General features: G+C 36.4%; 1 protein-coding gene across 15 annotated transcripts in view; it reads left to right on the forward strand.

Annotated features, from left to right (window-relative positions):
• epb41a (erythrocyte membrane protein band 4.1a) overlaps positions 1-17,874 on the forward strand; it is a 234,654-nt gene that overhangs the window by 182,256 nt on the left and 34,524 nt on the right. For 10 of the 15 annotated variants that reach the window (XR_005631025.1, XM_039739690.1, XM_039739692.1 and 7 more), the window contains 2 exons: positions 4,862-4,924; positions 9,237-9,416. Coding sequence is in view for 14 of the 15 variants with exons in the window: in XM_039739690.1 (XP_039595624.1) it covers positions 4,862-4,924; positions 9,237-9,416 (243 nt within the window). In the remaining variant the exon portion in view is untranslated. Of the gene's footprint in view, positions 1-4,861; positions 4,925-9,236; positions 9,417-17,640; positions 17,692-17,874 lie in introns of all 15 variants that reach the window. The other 5 variants (XM_039739697.1, XM_039739698.1, XM_039739702.1 and 2 more) reach the window with 3 other exon arrangements.

Below are 17,874 nucleotides of genomic sequence, written 5' to 3' on the forward strand. Positions count from 1 at the left end.
AATTTGTTTTAGTATTTATTCTATAATAGCAAAATACCAGTGCTTCGCAGCGGCGAAGTACTGCCTTAAAATTTTTATTAAGAAGAAATGTAAACCTTTTTAAACTGAGGGAAAATATACCAGTAATTATTTGTTAAGGATCTCTTTTTATACCAATTTGTCAGTTCGGCCCTCCGGTTGTAATATGACCAAGCTGTGCGCTGAGTTTACTCTTGAGCATGCAACGTACAGTTGGCCATGTGAAAAGCAATCTTGCCTCAAATCAGTGCCAACCTTTTGTAGGGTCTGTCCCTGAGACTTATTTATTGTCATTGCGTAGCAGATCCTTACTGGAAATTGGGGGCGTTTGAATTGAAATGGGAGATCAGAGGGTAAAAAGGGGTCATACCACCGATCTAAGTACGTACATCAGTTTCCGGTTAGTGCAGGGAAGCCGCCTACCAAATGTTGTGAAGATGGGGCCATAGATAAGAAAGTTTAACATGGTGGACATTGTCGACCGTTATGACCGTTGCGCATAGAATTTCAAAATGAAACCTGCTTAACTTTGCTAAGTAAGCTGTAAGGAATGAGCCTGCCAAATTTCAGCCTTCTACCTACACGGGAAGTTGGAGAATTAGTGATGAGTGAGTCAGTGAGGGCTTTGCCTTTTATTAGTATAGATTTATTCATTTATCTTTTTTAGTTCATATTCACAGCTCAAAGTACCTGATATTGTGAAAATAATCCAGTAACAGAATTATGCTTTAAAATTTCTGTCCCCATTTTTTCAGTGTTTCTTTCTCTCTCAGATCAGACAGTTGAAATATCATATTCTTTTTCTTCTTAACATCAGTCGTATCATGCATATTGCATACTAGGGATTTTTCCTGCCTTGCATCCAAACCTGCTTGGCTAGGCTCCATGTTCCTGAGATCCTGCTCTGGATAAACAGGTTTAGATAATATATAAATTGTTCTTAATCTCAGATTCCGTTTTTTGTCATTTTGTGCCTGTCCTTACTCTTATTACCTGCTCATGCTTTGCTCATTAAGGGTTTACCATTATTATACATGGGCTATTCAAGTCTCACTGTCCCTAACCTTCACACTACATGCTTGTTTTTCTTTGTTTCCCTCAATACAGCTAGGTAGGGTCTGCACACTGATTCAAGCCAAAGAGCCCTGTTCTTTCTTAACCCCCGTGATTTTCATAGTCTCACCTGTCAGAACACAGTAGGATCTCTTTTCTTATTTTTTATATATTTCCAGGCCTGCAGGTGCAAAATTCTGTCAATAAATTGTTTGTGCCTGAGATTGAATTAGAGATCAATATGGCTGGTTGAAAATAACAAAGCCCAGTGTTTGAGATTTTTGAATGAAATATTGTAGGCATTTATTATAACCACATTGTCTTTGGAGCAGGGTATGTTGTGTGCTGTAGACATTTAGAGTAAAAAACCCTCGCACCTTAAAATTCACCTAAAGTCCATTACAAATTGGCCCATTTTGTGCAATAAAAGGAAAAGTGCAAACAGCGCAGATTTGTTCAGCAGAAATGAAATAGAAAATATTTTAAAATTTTTTAAATTGTTCATATTCAGTACCTGGTTTTGATTATACTTGTTTTTATCAGACAAAACAAAACTAAATAGTAAAGTATGTTGTGTGATATTATATCCAAACCTGTTAAGTGTATACAGTAATCACTCGCTATATCGCGCTTCGACTTTCGCGGCTTCACTCTATCGCAGATTTTAAATGTAAGCACATCTAAATATATATCACGGATTTTTCGCTGGTTCGCGGCTTTCTGCGGACAATGGGTCTTTTAATTTATGGTACATGCTTCCTCAGTTTGTTTGCCCAGTTGATTTCATAACAAGGGACGCTATTGGCGGATGGCTTAGAAGCTACCCAATTAGAGCATGTATTACATATTAACTAAAACTCCTCAATGATATAAGATATGCTTCCCGCGCGGTGCCTTGATTGTTTGCTTCTCTCTATCTCTCTCATTCTCTCTGCCTGACGGAGGGGGTGTGAGCAGAGCGGCTGTTTGCACAGAGGCTGTTTGTCTAGAAGATACGGACGCTCCTCTACAAAATGCCGCTTTATCGCGGTTTTTTTCTGCATACTTAAAATCACTTATTGATTTTTTGATTGTTTGCTTTTTAGCGAGCGCTCTCTCTGACATTCTCTGCTCCTGATGGCGCTCATTTGAAGAGAAGATATGTTTGCATTCTTTTAATTGTGAGAAAGAACTGCCATCTCAGTCTTGTCATGGAGCACAGTTTAAACTTTTGACTAAAGGGTGTTACTTCATATCTAGAGGGCTCTAATAATGTTAACAGTGTGGGAGAGTTTATAAGGGCTTAAAATATATAAAAATAACCATACAAACATATGGTTTCTACTTCGCTGATTTTCACCTATCGCAGGGGGGGGTCTGGAACGCAGCCCCCGCGATCGAGGAGGGATTACTGTAGTTCTGTTTCGTTATGACTCAAAAACTAAACTCCAATAGTAGCTCTTTAACCATACTATAATTACTAAATCTGAAACTAATATGTGTAAAAATAAAATAGAAATGTCTTTGCAAAATAAAACTAAAAATACTTGATGAAGGAAACTAAAACTAAACTGAATTTCCAAGTAAGGTCAGAAAAAATTTAGAAATAAAAACTAATATAAAAAGGCAAAACTATAATAACCTTGGTACCTGTCATTATCTCAAAACCATTTTTCAACTTTTATATCAGTTGATTGGATTTTTAATAATTTGCCCTTTGCAGATTAATTTCCAAACTAAACTTAATTATGGTAAAATTTTCTTTGATTTGCCAAGTTGTTAACAGTTTTTGAAAAACAAAATTGAATTTCTGGTAAATATATACAGTATATAATACAAGTGTATTTTAGTTATATATTTATGTGTGCTTATCTGTTGATTTATGTATCAGTTTCTTTAATGAACCAATCTCATAAATCTAACTTCATTGAAAACTTAATTTAATTATGAATAAAATCAGAGAAAACTGCAATGATGTTTCACATTTAAAAGTCATAAGGGGTGATCTTAATACCAGGAAATGGCCGCTGCAGAATGTCTCTGATGGTAGCATATGTAACTACAACTCTGTGTTGTGTACTAAACGGATGGCACGGACGGCTAATACCCTTTTTTATTATCGTGACGCAAATCGGATTTTCGTTTTTAACATTAGGCTCCCAAAGGGGACATTAACATTAGGGACCTATAGACAACTATGCTCCACCCCCACTAACTTTAAGTTAAGTATTTGTGGTTGGGGTAGGTCAGTCTAATAATGTAAACTCCAAAAATTAAGCAACTGGGGCGCCTCCCCTACAGAGCCTGAGCCCAACACTAGAATAGGTAGGAACTGGCGTCCTTGCCATCCGTTTAGTACACAAGTACCTTTTTTTTTTTTTTTTGTGCAAAAATAAATGCACAGAAATAATTATTACCATTAAATACAGTAAGTGATGATAAATATCAAAAAATACCTGGTACTGTAATAATATCTTTTATCATAGAAGAAATATTGAGCCATATCATACTTAAAATGTAAAATATTCACACCATTCAGTCTTTTATCAATGGTGTACATTTTAATATACTGTATACATTTATTTTAAAATTTGTAAGGAAGCTTATTAACATATAATGAATTCCTTTGAATTTTCTATTGCCGTCCTTTATATTCTATAATATAAGTTGGTTATATTACCAATGAAGCTAAAGAAATCAGAACCATCATCATCTCTATCTATCTTAGATATCCTTCATTGTTCTTTTATTAGTTCACATGTCTAACTTCCTTATGTTCAATTATTCTGCTACGGCTATAAAATTTTCACATTTCATGGGTCTATCATTAGTGTTCTATAAATTTCCCTATTCTTGTATGTACTTTCATGTAAAATGTTTTTATCCATTCCACAAGAAAATTGTTAATGCTGACATTCAGATATTATTACTAGTGTGTGTTTGTTTGTATACTTTATACAGTATGTATGTGAATATACTGGTATACTTATGTGTAGGTGTGTGTGTGTGTGCGCACACAGACACAGAGAGGAGTATGTACAGTACATAAAATAATTTAATTATAGGGTGAGTTAAAGTTTTCAAGGATTTTTGAGTACGTTGTGCTTCTGCTTTAAATAATGTGTTTTTGTGTTTAATACAATTTTATTATAACTTATGCAAAATGTATTATGCAACCATGTACTGGTTGGGTGATACTAAAATGTTACCTTTAAAATATACAGAAGTCCTTTTATTTATTTTTTTTAATTGTATGTAACATTACAGCTTAGGGGAAGTGTTTCAGTCTCAGACTGATAGTAAAAAAATAAAATCCTAACTGTTTGAAATTTAAAAATAATCGTAATTCTAAATCTATACACCTCTGTTGTCCAGTGTGGAGAACGCCTCTTGACTGCTGTAAAAGATCTTTTAATGTTAATTCAAGTTAAGATTAATTTTTGGAAGAACCCCAAAATCAACAGTACTGTCTCTTTAATTTGATTAGCTCAAAAATGTGAAATACTGTGTACTCTTTGATTGCCTTTTCTGTGCACATTTATCCTTCACTGTCCTTACCATTCCTCAAGGTCGCTTTTGTAACACATGCCCCACTCCCTGCACCTCCCAATAGATGTATGCACTTTTTTGTGTGTGTCTGTGGTCCCATCAAAAGTGCTGCACATGAATAACTCCTCATTTAGTGTTTGTCTGCTATTTTTGGTTTAATTACATTAAAAAAAATTGCAGTCACATTGCCACTGGAATGACTTTTTTTTGTTTTGTTTTGTTTTGCCCCTCCTACCCCATCCTCTTGTTTCGTTTTTCACAGAAAAGACCTAAGAAAATTGAGGGTGACACTATTTATATCAGACATAGCAATTTAATGTTGGAGGTTTGTATCAGTTCTGCAATCCCTTATTTACAGTTACCATGATATATATGAGAGCTTTTGAAAGCATGAGCTTTTTGCATTCTGTGCATGTTTCATAATCCTCATTTATTTTACTTGCATGTGCATAATGCTTTTCAGTATAACAACATTGTAACCTTTAGTATGGGTACTTTTGAATTTGCTATTTAACAAATACTAAATATAGAAACTAACACAGAATCAACTACTTCAAAAATATCCATTCCTGATACATTAAAACACATTTTTTATCTATAGTTCAGCTGTGTTACAACTTTGTCTTGATGTTCATTTCTTTTCAGAGTTTCCTTCTTATATTTTTAACTGTACTGATTATTCCTAGTTATTATACTATAATTAAAATTGTTTTAATGGAAGTGATATTGTAAAGTGACTTTTATTGAAAACTGTCCCTTAGCTTGACCAGGAGTGGCTGGTTTAACTGTAAATACTCCAATTCAATAGACTGGTTGCAGTTTAGTTTTCTAGAATCTACCATTAGGTTCCAAAGATTGAGGTATATATGTTTGATTAGATGTAGGGTTAAAATCCAAAACTGAATAGAACACTTCCTGCCACGGTGGCTGTCCTTACTGTTACATGTTTTAACATGAAGATAAAGTATAGTTTACCCATTTAAATTGATTGGTCATACTGTAACTTTACATACTTTTTCACAGGATTTTTTTATATCATTGAAGGTTTTACAAGCTTTAGTTCTTTGCATTTACATGTGTATTTCAATAAACACTGACATTACCAACAGGAAATGATTAGCCATCACTGGCTCAACAAACCTACATATCTGCTAAAAGTTGCCAATCTAAGATCTGGACATTTTACTGCCACTGTTCCTTTGGGGCACTGAAAGGAGGAGAAAAATGATTAAACCTAAGAAGCAGACATTTAAATTATTAAAAACAATATGTACAACTTTTGCACCAGCCATGCTAAAGTAGTTTGTCTTCTGCCTTAAACGTATATAATGGGGCCTTGGCAGGTAGATCATTCCTGAGTGCAGGGCTCCTGAAGCTAATGGTTCTGCCAACAAATATTTTTTTTTTTATCCAGGAGATTTTAAGACTTATATCTTGTGGCTGCAGTGAATAATCTTTTCTGACTTTAATAAGCTCTGTATGAGGACTGCTAAGAAGTGTTTTAGGATTGACTTTGAGCTTAACTGAAAGGTAGTCTAGGGTGTAATAACCTTAGTTGTGTGAGACAGGAGAATATGTCAACAGATTCAGGCCAAATGCAATAAACTGGCTCTTTGAAATTGTGACTCTAGTGGGTCCATGCTACTCTCTATTTGGAATTGCTAGTTATCCTAACAAGCACATATTTCATGATGTGGGAGGAAAACTGTTGCAGATCTGGGGAGACTATGCAAATTAATAACAAACCAGCCAGAGGATTCTAAACTGACACATTCTGTGAAATTTGAACAATAACTAATGCAAAGTAAAATTCTTTTCTTCTTGGCCTCTGAAATAATATGTAATATCGAGATGCATTATTTTTGTATTTGAATGCAATATAATTTAATTTCATGACAAGAAAAAAGTGCTGTTGCAGTTAGTCAGTATTAACTCATCCAGCTAATGGGAGGCTATAAAATAACTAAGGGAATGCTGCTGAAATAGCAGTACTTGATTTTTGTCAGAGTTACCTATTGTCACAAGAACGAGACATGGACAGATAGAGTTGGGGCAGCCACCCGTATAATATAGTATCCTGGCTGCAAAAGGTCGTTTTGTCAAAATAATCAGCACTGAAATGCATTCAACCGAGTCCAGTACAAGACTGAGGAAACAAAGGAAAAGGGGCAGGTTTTAAAGGGGGAGACAGGAAGTGAGGTCATATGGATCTGGCATGTGGTCTTCCACCATTGGTTCGTAGCCGGAGGTGACATCAGAGGGACTGGAGCTGGTGTGGCCGACTTCCATTGGCTCAGTCCCGGAAGTGATGTCAGGAGAGCCAGGTGAAATCCCCCGGGGATGGTCTACAGGCAAGGGAGAAAAAGAGTCAGTGCACTCTGCCACACCCCGGCATGCCTCCGAACTGCCTTCACTCAAGCCCTTTAGCTGCCTCCCATGCGCACGTGTGTGACACTATATTTACATAAGCTGGAAAACACTTATGGTATTTTCACTTAATGTTTTGCTTTTGTGGGTGTACAGCCATGAACATGTGAAAGTGTAAATAAATTAAGTTGTTCAATTTTTGCATTTTTAAAGGAATTTAGTTAGCATAATTGATCAAACACACCTTTTGCTTAATACGGTTGCAAGTTGTTCCCACCGTATGCTCTACATTGTCTAAATCTGAAATGCATCAAACAGCTTATGAAATTATCTTGTTCGATGTTGTAAGACTATGTATGGCAGAAGTGTATAAAATTTCCTGATAATTCTTAACTACAGAGTAGAATGTCCAGTGCTGTTCCTTTTGATATATAGAACTTTATTTGTCCCCAGGTAAAAATTTGGCTCTTTACAGATGTGTAATAAATAAAAAGATGGGTAGTGTGTGTGTGTGTGTTTTATTTATTCCTTAATTAATCTGTCTATGGCCCGAATATGCAAAAGAATGACTAAGAACAAATAAAATTAAAAAAGAAAAATATCTGACTTGGCAGTTAGAGCAACAGTGAGTCATCTATGCAGGCATGTTGCTATTTGTATAAAGGAGAACCATTGGGTTTTTTTGACACACTCTGCTGAATAATACTTGGCTGAGAGACTTTGAAGTTAGTGCATCAGAGAGAAGATGTACAGCATTGTTCATAATGGCAGGTTTTTTTGTTTTTTATTTACTGTCTTCAACACTTTCTCCAAGGGGTCCAGAATTAGTCCCATAACTAAGCCTGCCCTTCTAATTAAATTTTTTGATTGGTTGAGCCTCTCTTGAAGTGATATTATTCACCTGGCCAACACAGAGTTATAGAATATGTGACGAATTTCATTAACCACATTGAAAGAACACAGTACTCTAAGAAAAAAGAGCCTACTCTGCCCTTTCTTATATATTTCCACTCTGTTATGAGACCAGTCCAGCCTGTAATTGATGTGGACCCCCAAATATTAATGCAGCCTCTCCACATCCATACCCTAAATGTTTGGCTGGCGTAGAGACTCCTTGATATTGCACAAGCCAGTAACCAATTCCTTTGTTTTCTTCATGTTAAGTTGCAGGCAGTTCTTTTTGCATGAAGAAACAATGTTCTCCACCAGATTCTTATACTCCCTCCTCAGTCAAAATACCCCATGTGTACAAAATTGTCTGAGAACTTCTGCAAGTGACATGTCCTTATGTTATTTTTATAGTTTTAAATTGTATAAAGTGAAGATTGTTCTTTGTGGTGCTCTGCTGTTGCATACATCCATATCAGGGGAGCATTCCTTGAGCCTCTCAAACTGCCGTCTACTGGAAAGAGAGTCCATTATCCAGGACACCATAGGGTCGTCCACTTGCATATCTCTGAGGTTACCCTTTAAAAGGCAAGGCAGGATGGTACTGAAGATACTGCAGAAATCAAAAAATAGAATCCTCAAAGTGTTGCTAGCTTTGTCCAAGTAAGAACAAGCCTGTGAAGCAGGTAGATAATTGCTTCCTCCGTTCAATTTACTTAAACTTTACAGTACTGTAAAATTCAGTATCTAAAAAAAAAAGTAAGTTATGAAAAGTTAAGCAGCCTTTTTTTGCTATTAAAAGAGCTGGCTGGTTTTCCTTAAATGTGAAGTTTAGCATCTCACCAACAGAAGGATAAGTGCTAAGCAAACAAAATACATATATATACCATTTAAAGTTTGACACCATTAGCCATGTGTTCCAGAATTCAGTAATGTAAGCAACTGATTGTGCACTTTGTACTTACTACATTGTTGGTACTACCAAAAAAGACTGAGAAGACTTTGTTGAATTCTACAGTGCTACCCTAGAACTTAATTCCAGTGCAGGTTATCATTGCCTTGTGTTAAGGCGTATTTGATCTTAACAAATGTATTAAAATTTTAATACTTAGCTGTTGATTTTATGAAGCCAAGGTTATATTGACTCTGCAACCTTTCTAACACCTGCAGAAAGCTTTATAGACTACATAGCATCTCAGAATGTTCCGTCTATACTAGTCAACCATATTTACCAGCAGTTTGCTTAATTTATGCTCTTTGACAAACTTACTTATAGAATTTGTGGTATTAATTTTTATTTTTTTTTCCCTTTTCCCATGCTCCTATGTTGCTTCTTTCTTTATCCTTTCTGCTTTTCCCTTTTTTCCTTCCTTTGAGAATAGGATTTGGACAAGACCCAAGATGAGATCATGCGCCACCACGCCAGTATTAGTGAACTAAAAAGGAACTTCATGGAGTCTGTTCCAGAACCCAGACCTAGTGAATGGGACAAAAGGCTGTCAACGCACTCCCCTTTCCGAACCCTTAACATCAATGGACAGGTTCTGCCTAATGCAGATGTGGTAAGCACTCAGCCATCTGTCAAGCATTTTTTCAAGTAGATTTTAATATCAATAAATTTTAATATTTTTACTTGACGATTGTTATATTTATTTAGGTAACATGATCTTCTCAACAGAGTATTTTTTCTGTTTCTTATAAAGTGCTTTCCCACCTCAAACTTTTTCATTGATTATGTACTTTTTAGAAACTCAAACTTTTGTTGAATTCCCATCATAGGGACTCTGGCCATTTGTAGCTCCTGATGTTTTTGTTTAGGGTATGCACTTTTGGTTCAACAAGAACTGTTGTGAGCAGGTTTTGGGAGATGAACTATGCTGATTGGTTGACCACAAGTACCACCAATAACTTAGAAATCTGTTAGTAGTTTGAACTATGGAATGTTACCAGTGAATATGGAGCACCTGTGAAGTCACAGTTGGTTTGAAGCAGTAAGGTGGGGGTGTTCCCCATAAATTCCTGATCATACTGCAATACATCACTCTTCATAACCGCTTCCCTGGTGCGCCACACTATGCACTGCATCGAAGTATTAATCTTGCCATGAACTCCCAAACATGCCTCACATCACTCTTTTTTGCACGTCGCATATTTTGCATAATGGTTACAGTTTCTGTTGTGCATTTGGAACACAACACACACAAGTGGCCAGGGACCAAAAATGTTCTAGCGCTTACATTGTACAGAAACTAATTTTTTCCTGAAAAGAAAATTCCTGTGGTATGAAAACTTCTATTGATTGCCGTATAGATGTAACACAACATGTTTGAATTATCGATAAAATACTTATTAGAGTATTTGTCCATACTGATTTTGGGTTTTGACTGAGGTGGTAGCAGTGAGTAAATCTTAAAATAAAAGAAATCTTGAGGATCATTGAAACCTGCATTTTGGAGTTGTTTAGATTTTTTACAGAGTGTTTAGGAATTACGAATCATGTGAAATCTATATTCACTCTTCAATAGATCAGATTTTAGAGTAGTAGTATAACTTTTTACTTAAGGCCGTTTGGAAATTTAAAGAAAGAAAAAATAATAATTTCCTAACTAATTGTAGGGAATGAAATATTTTTTTAAAACTTCCATGTGCATTGGGAGATTTCTTTTTGTACCTCCCCAGCTCTAATAAGATGATTTTGTATAAATGAGAAAAGGTTGTTTTTTCGAGTGACTGAAAGGTTATTTAGTGAAACAGCTGAATATGTTATTAACCATTTTTCTACCCTTAAAAATCCTCACATTTTTAACACTTCTAGAGATCTATAGCAATAATTGAAAATTAAATTTAGTCAGATTTATGTTTTTGTCCTTTAACATATTATTTTACAAATGGTATTAAACTATCTCAACTTTAGCTCCTGTTTGATTATAGTGCTAGCGCTGATTTTGCCTAATCTTTCTGTTTTTGTCACTATTGTAAATAAGGTCAATCTAAATTCATAGTGTTGATAAGAGATGATGCTAACTGTTTGGAGGATCTTCTTCATCAAAAGTTATTTTAAGAAATTTTAGAAACTGCTTAAGAGTGTTCATTTCCCAACACATTGTGATACTTTACAGTATAACAAAGAAGCTTATTTAAAATTACAAATTGGAGTGTTTTTGTGTGCATTTTAATATATGTTTGTTTTATATTGACTATGTCTTTATTACATCTAAAGAGTATCATAAATTGTATCATTTAAATGTAACAGTGATATAATTTTACTTTATGTTAAAACACATACTTGTGGTCTTTTCCTGTTAGTAGCACTATTGAATTTCGTTTTACTTCCTAATTCTTATGAGATGTTGCTTAACTTTATTAAGCAAAAATATAATTACATATTCCTGTGCAAAAGATAGTTACCCTCCTAAAGAGGGTGACGTATGTAAATACTCTCAGTATTCCTAATCAAATTAATTTTAAAACATCGGACCAGTTTTGAAAGAAATATAATTTATTGTGGTTAAACTGTAAATTAACTCTATTTACCTTTTTGGCAGAAATAGCTTCATAAGAATAATTCTTGTCAGACCCGAATTGTTGCTTACATGTACTAGGAGAAGTATTTGTCCATTCCTCTACACTAAACTGTGTTGTGTGATATGTGTGTGATGTTTGAGGACTGTTTTAAGTTATACCCACAAGATTTTAATGATTTAGCTTGTGGCTGTGACTTAAGGCTCTGTAATAGTGCTGGGTGGTATGACCAAACATTCTATATCACGGTATTTTTCAAAATTATACCGGTTTCACGGTATTCGATTATTTTTTTCCCATGTATAAGTGGATGTTACATTTTTCACTGCAATTACTGCAGTAGACTGGCTAAGAAAAACCAATTCCACTGTCAAGAGATTTTTACATTGTACAAATAAAAACATTTTAATGTGCACACAACAAGGGGGTGGCACTAATGAAGAGAAAGAATCACATTGCATGACAGATGCAGTCAAAATATATAGAGCCTTTTTTATTGAAGAAATTTTGCAAACAACTTAAACTAAAATTTTGACAACATATTTTCAACCAACCAAATAGCGATATATCCAGAGGTGCCTGTTAAAAGTTGTATTGCACTGAACATGTCTTAGAAAAGGAATAAATAGTAAATATTTTTTGTAAACCAACTACAATTTCTGTTAATGTTTAACAATCTCTGCCCACTGACACATTAAAGTGACTTTTTAAACAACTTTACCATCATTAGACTGCATAATATTTAAACAAATAATAACATTACAATAAATAATAGTGCAGCTTCCAGTAATACTACTATTACTTCAAGACTTCAAGCCCAGGTGCATTACACAGTATTCACCAAATAAAAATAAAATAAAACAAGTTGTAACGGCCGACCACTTTACCTAGCCGGCAGCTACACCTCCAAGACCTGTTGCCTGGATAATTTACTGAGAAATAATCTACCTATCAAGCCGTACTTCTAACCAATTAAACTTTTCCCCACAATCAACAGTGTAAATGTAAGTACACAAAAGCAGGATGTAAAATTAAACTGATTAAATGTATTAAATGAAACAAGACATGCGAAAAACAGAAAACAAATATAAATATCCCTCCACCCCAGCAACAAGAAGACACCACCAAATATAAATACAACCAAAACCCTCCCTTGCCCTTGTAACATATAACACACAACACGAATAACAAAATGACTGATGAACTGAATGATTGTGAACTTGAGTCCAATTATAAAAATGTCCTGAATACGGATGACTGAACTAGCGGTAAATGCGTCGTTTGATTTTCCTGGCGATTGGAGCAACCTCACCGTGATTCCTCGGCGGATGGTGAATTGACCCCGGGGTCTCAGTAGATGGAGGTTGAAAGACAGTCCGGCAAAAATGAAAAGCAAACTGGTGAAAAGGTGCGATGTGAAAAAACAGCAAGCAAGTTGAAACAAAATGGTCTTCTTTCTCCTTCTTTCTCTTTCCTTCGTCTTTCTCCTGATTACTTAAATAGTCTGTGACGGCTGTGATTGATTAATTAAGAACAGGTATTTTCCAGGTTTGCGGCTGTCCTCCTGTCTCCTTCCATCATCCGTCCTCCTTTACGGGGACGGCATTAACTGCTACACATATAAACAGCAAACGGGACAATGAAACGAGACGCACTCAGAACTGACATTTAACACTAATTATGTGGCCCCGCTGCAAAGTGCAATTTCGTAATGGCATCTTTACCAACTGAACCATCATTAAGGCAAACTGCATTAATATGGACCTTGCTTAGTCGACATGTTGACGTTAATCTCGACGCTTATGTCAAGGTTAAAGTCAACATTTCCACTTTATTCTCATAATTTATTTTGTCATTAAAGTAGAATGTCGTAAACTAAACTTCATCTTAAAATAAATGTTTAATTTACTAGATTTTCTCAAACCCCTTCATAAGTTCATGTAGCACATTAAATGCTTTGTGTTGTGTTCCCTGACCCAGTTAATCGCTACACACTGCTTAAACTGACTTCCCCTTGCACTAAGAGGAGACGCAGGCTGCGATTGCCGCACAGAATATTTTTACTTCATGATATCCCTGCTCTCTGAAAATTTAGAATGCCAAGATAAATACTTAATATCATTTTCATGATGAAATGCGTTAAAGAATATATTAAACAGGCATGGTGGTGTGGCGGTAGTGCTGCTCCCTTGTAGTAAGGGGTTCCCAGGTGTACGTTCAGTTTAGAGAACTTTATGGCAGGTGTGACAAAGCTCCAAAAAACTGGATGTGTGAATGGGTATCGCACAGGTTTAACTTCAGTATTGTGTAAATGTTGGGTTTGTGATCTGGCGGTCGGAGACACAAACCCAGAATTCAATGGATGTATTTCTGAGTGGGCTTTCTTTATTGCATGTGTGCTGTCTCTATCTGACGTACCAAACCTACCAGTTCCTATCCTTCCTTTTTCTTTCTCCACATAAAAAAATCACCACACGATAAACGTCTTTGTGAAATTAAAACTAAACTGCTCAAAAAAATTAAAGGAACACTTTGAAAACACATCAGATCTCAATGGGAAAAAGAAATCCTCCTGGATATCTATACTGATATAGACTGGGTAATGTGTTAGGAATGAAAGGATGCCACATCGTTTGATGGAAATGAAAATGATCAACCTACAGAGCCCTGAATTCAAAGACGCCCCAAAAACCAGAGTGAAAAAATTTTGTGGCAGGCTAGTCCATTTTGCCAAAATTTAATTGCAGCAACTCAAAATTGTACGCAGCACTTTGTATGGCCCCTGTGTTCTTGTATACATGCCTGACAACATCAGTGCATGCTTCTAATGAGATGACAGATGGTGTTGTGGGGGATCTCCTCCCAGATCTGGACCAGGGCATCACTGAGCTCCTGGACAGTCTGAGGTGCAACCTGGTGGCATTGGATGGACCAAAACATAATGTCCCAGAGGTGTTCTATTGGATTTAGGTCAGGAAAGTATGGTGGCCAGTCAATGGTATCAATTCCTTCATCCTCCAGGAACTGCCTGCATACTCTCACCACATGAGGCCAGGAATTGTCGTGCACCAGGAGCCACTGTACCAGCATAGGGTCTGACAATGGGTCCAAGGATTTTATCCTGATACCTAATGGCAGCCAAGGTGCCTTTGTCAAGCCTGTAGCGGTCTGTGTGACCCTCCATGGATATGCCTCCCCAGACAATCATTAACCCACCACCAAACTGCTCATGCTGAATGATGTTACAGGCAGCATAATGTTCTCCATGGCTTCTCCAGACCCTTTCACTTCTGTCACGTGCTCAGGGCGAACCTGCTCTCATCTGTAAAAAGCACAGGGCACCAGTGGTGCATCTGCCAATTCTGGTATTCTATGGCGAATGCCAATCGAGCTGCATGCTGCTGGGCAGTGAGCTCAGGGCCCATTAGAGGACAAGGGGCCCTTGGGTCATCCTCATGAAGTCTTTCTGGTTGTTTGGTCAGAGACATTCACACCAGTGGCCTGCTGGAGGTCATTTTGTAGGGCTCTGGCAGTGCTCATCCTGTTCCTCCTTGCCCAAAGGAGCAGATACTGGTCCTGCTGATGGGTTATGGACCAGCTCTCCTAGAGTAACTGCTTGTCTCCTAGAATCAACTCCATGCCTTTGAGACTGTGCAGGGAGACACAGCAAACCTTCTGGCAATGACACGTATTGATGTGCCATCCTGGAGAAGTTGGACTACCTGTGCAACCGCTGTAGGGTCCAGGTATCGCCTCATGCTACCAGTAGTGACACTGACTGTAGCGAAATGCAAAACTAGTGAAGAAACAGTCAGAAAAGATGAGGAGGGAAAAATGTCAGTGGCCTCCACCTGTTAAACCATTCCTGTTTTGGGGGTCATCTCATTGTTGCCCCTCTAGTGCATCTGTTGTTAATTTCATTAACACCACAGCAGCTGAAACTGATTAACAACCCCCTCTGCTACTTAACTGACCAGATTAATATCCCATAAGTTTCATTGACTTTATGCTATGCTCTGATTAAAAAGTGTCCCTTTAATTCTTTTGAGTAGTATAGTTATAAACTTAGACCACGGAGTGTTCAGATCTTTCAAAAAAATCTTCGTTATACATGTTCAATTATGCCATCTATTCAGGGTTGCACTTATCCCAGCAAGCATTGTGTGCAAGGCAGGAGCAAATCTTGAACATGGCGGCAGCACATCACAGGGTGAATACGAGCAATACATACACTAGCAGGGCCAATATAGCATAACAAAACCCCACATCCTACATGACTTTGGGGAAAAAAACTGAAGCACGGCGAGTAAACCCACCAGAACAACATGCAAATTCAAGGCAGGGAACATCCGGGACCCCCTTGCTGCGAGGTAGCAGTGCAACCTCCATGCCAACATGACTCCACATGATTAATGCATTTTATCATGAAAATGATATCAAGTATTTATCTTAGCATTCTAAATGTTCAGGGAGCAGGAATATCATGAAATTAATGTATTCTGTGTGATGATCGCTGCATGCGCCTCCTCTTCATGCAAGAGGAAGTCAGTTTAAGAAGCATGTAGTAATTAATACGGCTCGGGGAATACTTAATATAAAGTATTTAATGTGCTACATTAACTTCTTATCTAGTAAATTAAATAATCATTTTAAGATGAAGTTTAGTTTACATTGTTTTACTTTAATGACAAATTACGTCATAAACAGCGAGATTAAAGTGGAAATGTCGAGAATGAATTCAACATGTCATCACACTATTACACAGTATTAAAAAAAATAAAACAAGTACAACTTGGCTTGCAGTATTATCCAGTAGTATCGAAACAATATTCACACATTTGAATATAATGGTCCACATCCGACCTTTTAAAACCAAAGTATCTCAAGACAACAGACACGGCTCCTTTTTTCGGCAAAAGTTCTTCTGTGTCATCATGTTCAACTTTATCGTCTGCTTCAGTTTCAGAATGTTCTCTGTCCATTTTCACCATTCAGTACCTCCACTAACGCATGTACTCTGGTGCAGCAGTGAAAAAGGTTCCCCCTTAAACAGTTTCCTGCTGCTCTACGTTCCAAACGTTGTTTACGTTATTTAAACAGTGTTGCAGTATAAGAAAAATCCATATCATAACAAAAATAAACAGTTTTTGATATGAACCGGTATACCGCCCAGCACTACTCTGTAATATTTTATATTTGTTTAAGCATTCTGGATCATGGCCCTGTACTAGGCGTATATTTATGAGTTTGGCTTTTGACATTTGGCCTCATATACTTATTATTATCCGCTTTGGAAATTTACGGTTAATTCTTTGACCACACACTGCCCAGGCCGTAAATTTTTTAAATCTGCCCCACACCATAATGTTTTTGCCACAGTCTTTACGGTGGATGTATGGTACTTCTTTTCAAATACAAAGTGGTTTGCACCACACATACTGTAATGTATGGCATCATTTTAGACTAGCTGCAAATCTGATTTGTCTGTCTAGAGCACACCTTTTTGTTTCTGGGCAGTCTCCAACAAAATTGAGTTGAATATCTGTTTCATTTTTAAAAGTAGAAGTGTCTGTCTTTGTAAACTCTCCTATAAAACAACTTTTACCGAACCAAATAGTTATGATTATAATCAGAGATTCATTAAAATACAGATGTTTTATTTAGTACACCTCATTAATTATTACTAATTTAGCTGGTAATTAAGCTAATTGTGTATTTTTTCATTAAAGAAAACTGATTTTCTATTAATTTTGTTATTGAATTAATATTCAAAAAGTACATTTATTAAATTAGTTTCTTGAACTTGTTGATAGCCTTAAAGTTGAGATCAGATTTTTATATGTTCATATATATTTTAAGAAAGAACACTTAATGGCATGGAATTAATTTTTTACAACACTGTAAGCAGTAGTTGTGAATAATAATTTCTCATAGTAGTCAATTTTTTTTTTTAAACAAGTGTTGTCAGTTGAAATATTTTTTTCATTAACAAATTAGAAATAATCACCTAATATGGCTTATGTAGCCTTTTATAATAAATATTTGTTTAAGCAATTATGTTATAAAATGTTAAATTAATCTATCATTGAACTGAGAAATTAATCTGAGTGAAAAGCTGAAGACACTACACCCAAAGTAAAGTGAATTTGAAAATCCCTTATGTAAGATGCAGTGTGTTGCATTTTCTTTCTCCTTCTTTTCACTTTCTGTACTCTTCTTTTTATGTGTGTGTGCGCGTGCATGCACATGTGTGTGTATTAACAGGCGAAGACACCATCTCTACAGCCCTCTGACATAAAGGTTGGTGGCCAAGAGGTAATGTTACATTTCAGCACTGTTAATGCCAACCTGCGGGGGGAAAAAAGCAGAGCTAACTCTGTGGCTGCGCACAGCCTCTCATCGACTGCTAAGTTGCATTTTGCTGGCAACATCAGTATACATTTTAGTTTACAACCTTTCCTTGTCCCTTTGCTCTCAGACTGGCATTCCAAAGCTTTG

Source organism: Polypterus senegalus, chromosome 17 (genome assembly GCF_016835505.1).
Source record: "Polypterus senegalus isolate Bchr_013 chromosome 17, ASM1683550v1, whole genome shotgun sequence".
NCBI classification, from domain to species: Eukaryota; Metazoa; Chordata; class Cladistia; order Polypteriformes; family Polypteridae; genus Polypterus; species Polypterus senegalus.